At 62.7% G+C, this 4122-nt stretch overlaps 1 protein-coding gene across 1 annotated transcript in view; it reads left to right on the top strand.

Moving 5' to 3' along the window:
• COL5A1 (collagen type V alpha 1 chain) overlaps positions 1-4122 on the top strand; it is a 184251-nt gene that overhangs the window by 52954 nt on the left and 127175 nt on the right. The window contains exons 6-7 of the mRNA XM_006165267.2: positions 2311-2524; positions 3477-3639. Of these exons, the coding sequence (XP_006165329.1) occupies positions 2311-2524; positions 3477-3639 (377 nt within the window). The remainder of the gene's footprint in view (positions 1-2310; positions 2525-3476; positions 3640-4122) is intronic.

Raw genomic sequence — 4122 nt, forward strand, 5'->3', positions numbered from 1 at the left:
CCCTGTCGGTGCCTGGGCTCCCCGGGAGGCGTGGCTGAGCCCATGGAACGTCTGGCTGGGCCACCGCCACGTGTCTTCTGGGAGATGAAGAATGAAGCGCTCGGGGGCCCACTTCTCTGACCACCAGACGGTGCCGTGGACCGGCGTCGATGTCCCCGTCCATCAGGACTGGAATGGGCTGTCCTCGAGCTACAGAAAATCCATTGTTACTTTGCCAGGAGAGAGATTAATGTTAAATGTAATTTATTCTTCCAGGTTTTGTCTGAGCTGAGAAAATTTGTTACCATAGAGATTTTAAAAACTGAGAAGCAGCATTTTAATGAGCTGCGCGAGTGGAGGCCACGGCCCCCAGCTGTGTATCACGCTGGAGCTGCACACTCTCATCGCGTTCTTCTGTTTTTAGGACATGACGGTGACTGTGAGGGATACACGTTATGGGTGGGGACAGGAGGCAGGTGACCCTACTGTACAGGGTGCCAGGGGCAGGCCCACCCCCTCCCCCAGAGACCCCACAGCCCCTGTGTGAGGTGCCGGGGGCAGGAGGTACAGACGGCCTCTTCGCAGGGTGAGCAAGGGTGCCCCGGGTTTAGGGCACGAGAGAGCAGCACCTCTGAGGTGCTTCAGGTCAAAGCCGCCCAGGCCCCTCGGTACTCACTCCTCGCCAGGGACCAGATGGAGCCCCCAGGACCCTCCCTGGCTTCTCTGGCCGGTCTCCACTGTGGGCGTCCGGCAGGCCCTGTCCTCCCCTGGGTAGAGCAGCAGAGGCTGTGCCCTCCCCTCCACCCCCCCGGCCCCGGCTGCCCAGCATGTGAGGGACAGCAAGGTCGATGGCGCCTCACCATGCAACTGCGAGGTGGCTCCCAGGGATTCCTCCACAGGGAAAAGCTGCCTGAGCGTCTCCTGAAGTCTGCCTCTCCCCAGGGACTGCGTGCTCACCTGCCACTTGGACCTGTCCCCTTGCATGACCCTGCTGGGCCAGCCCCCGGGAGAACTGGGTTCTGGTGTTGGCCATGGCAGTCAGCTCTGCCTGCCCAGCCTTGGGCCTTACCCCTCTGGCACCTCGGCGAGGACTAGGCCCCCAGGCAGCGTGTGCCCGGCCTGAGGCTCACGCAGTGCCCTAGCTGCTCTGTGCCCGTGGCTTGACCAAGGCCTGCGGGCCCTCTCTTCACCCTCGAGAACACTCTGTGTCATGTCCTGCAAAGGCTGCAAGGTGGTTTCTCCTCCTCTCTCCTGAGTCCCGGGGCCCTGTTGTGGCAGGTGGCCTTGAAGGTCCCCAGAATGGCCCCTGCAGTGTGACTGCAGATGTGTGGGGTGCTGCCTGCAACACTGCAGTTCCACCAGCAGGGGGCGCTCACGTGCCGTGTCTCGGCGGCGCTGCCGTGTGTGGGCCAGCGGCCTCCGGCCTTGGGGCCATCAGGTTGGCCTGCTCTGGGTGGGCTCGGCCCTCTCCCTGCCCGTGGCCAGCTGGCAGCCCTCTGCTGCTTACTGAGTGCAAGCTGCCTTGTGGCTCCTGACAGCGAGCCTGTGAGGACCTCGCTGGGCGCTGCTCCTGCGCTCTGAGAAGCAGGTGGGCCTGGGCCAGCGTTTCTGGCTGACTCCACAGTGCGCGGATCACCCAGGAGCGTGGCAGAAGCGCAGCTCGCATGCAGCGAGGGTTCGCGGCCTTCAGTGCGGATCCATGGAGCAAGCGGCCGAGGTCTCCGGGCTTGCCGCGGGCCTGGGGCACTCTGCTGGCCGGGCGGCTCCCAATGAGCTGGGGGTTGCTGGCCTGTGTCATGGAGGACGCTTCCTCCTGCCAGCGTATGTGCCAGGGATGGCTTTTGTCATTGGAAATTGGGCTCCAAGTCCTTTGATTTCTTTCTACTTTCTCTCCATTTGCACGTCCCCAGGTGGTGTCAGAAGTGACATTCCAGCCGTGGTCCCCCCTCCCGTGGCACCAGCTGCTGTTCTCAGCTTAGACACTGTGGAGGGCAGAGATGTGTCAGGAGTGACCTCTGCCGGGGCAGCGTCTGGGAGGTTCTTATTAGAACTTGTGTGCCGATCCACTGAGGTGTAGACACTGAGACGAGGGCGTTGAGGGCTCCCAGTGGAGGGACCAGCAGGTTCCACGGAGGAGTTCGCATTTGAACTGAGCCTTGAAACGGGCAGGTTTGCCGTGTGGTCCCGGAGGGCTGCAGGAGCAGTCTGATCACAGGGCCAGTGTGTGGGGATGGCTGTGCATGGCCCCTGCAGCAGAGGTTGCCAGGCTCTGGGCCGGCTTGTGGCACACGGCCGCAGCCCAGCAGCTCCCGTCCCTGTCCTCTATTTCAGCATCCGCGTTCCCCGAGGACTTCTCCATCCTCGCGACTGTGAAAGCCAAGAAGGGCAGCCAAGCCTTCCTGGTCTCCATCTACAACGAGCAGGGCATCCAGCAGGTGGGCTTGGAGCTGGGCCGCTCCCCAGTCTTCCTCTACGAGGACCACACAGGCAAACCTGGGCCCGAGGACTACCCCCTCTTCAGGGGCATCAACCTGTCGGACGGCAAGTAAGTGGGCACCTCTGGGAGGGAGGAGCCGGCCGCGTGGCATGCTGGCTGGGCCAGGCTGTGTGTCAGGGTGTGTTCTGAGTCTATGGAGGTAGGGACAGTGGCACGGGGACAGAGCCCTGGGCCTGGCGTTTTGATGCTTGGGTCTGCGACTTGGGGGAGTCTCTCCCCCCCGCCCCTGGGCCCCACTTCCCACTTGCAGAATGCCCTACCTGCGTCCCTTGCCCATTGCTGGCCTCCTGGTGTTGGAGGCTGCAGGAGGTGGGGAAGTGTCGTCCAAGCGGCTGCAGAGAGCATATGAAGTTTCCTCTGAAGGTGCAGACAGGAAGATGTGGAGGATTTGTACTTAAAAAGGCCAGTCCCCGGAGTTCTCTGCTGGGTGCCGCCCCCAACACGGGGAGCAGAAGGGTGGCTCACGCATCCGAGGCCTCGTGTGACAGTCTTTGAAGGTGTTCAGGACGAGATTCCTGAGTCCCTCCCGAGTTCCATGGATTCTGCCACTTTTCACCAAAGCTCCGTCTTCCCTTAGTCTGCAGTCTCAGTGGGGTTAAGGTGACAGGCGGACTGGCAGCCCACTGGTGCCCAACGTGCCCACTGCCTCCTCCCCCTTCGACCATGGCTGTGGCAGCTGCTGTGCACACCTGCTCCAGGTGTCTGAGTCTGTGCTTGGCACTCCTTTCAGGGTCCCCTCAGGTGTCCCGAGGGGTTTATGGTGTCCGGGCCACTGCGCTGGCCTGAGATGAGAACTCGGAGGGTCGCGAGGTTGAGTGTGCATCCTGTTGCGTGTGGCATGAGTGCATTGGCGCCCAAGCTTGTCTGACTGCAGAGGTTGGCTTTGGACTGCCCTGCCCGCCACCCCGCCTCTGCGGGACTTGCAAGCTCACAGCGAAGCCCCTTGAGCTGGCGTTCTGTGGCCCAAGCCCCTCGGCGCCCGCCGTGTGCTCCTTCACAGGTGGCATAGAATCGCGCTCAGTGTGCACAAGAAAAACGTCACTCTGATCCTCGACTGTAAGAAGAAGACCACCAAGTTCCTGGACCGCAGCGACCACCCCGTCATCGACGTCAACGGCATCATTGTGTTTGGCACCCGGATCCTGGATGAGGAAGTGTTTGAGGTGAGCTGGAGGGCCGGTTGTGCCGGGAAGAGGCCGGCGGGAGCTGCTTCTCAGGCTGAGCTGCTGCAGCTTCCGTCCGAGGCCTGTCTGCACCGTCGGGCCTGCAGGGGCCCCATGGTGGCTGGTGCTGTCGGTCTCAGCCTCTGCTGTCCTGGGGGCAGTCAGTGGCTGTGGCCACCAGCAGGGCCACCTGTGCCTCCTTGGGGCCAGCTGGGAACAACGCAGGGTGCTGGTGAGCCATGGCCCAGGCCGTGGGGACACACGGAACCCTCCTCCCACCATCCTGGGCCATCCGGGAAGGGACTTGGAGGGCAGAGCCAGCTGCCGGGCAGGGATGCCAAGGCATGGCTGACTCAGTGCGGGCTGTCGTCTCCCATAGGGCTGTGGCTAAGCTTTGCTGGGAGGTACCTATTTACCTGGGGGGCTGGACAGAGTGGGCTCTGGGGCCCCCTGCTTCAGCCCTGCAGCTAGTTTGGAGTTCAG

The sequence above is a fragment of the Tupaia chinensis genome, unplaced genomic scaffold (genome assembly GCF_000334495.1).
Source record: "Tupaia chinensis unplaced genomic scaffold, TupChi_1.0 Scaffold143845_1, whole genome shotgun sequence".
Taxonomy (NCBI): Eukaryota; Metazoa; Chordata; class Mammalia; order Scandentia; family Tupaiidae; genus Tupaia; species Tupaia belangeri.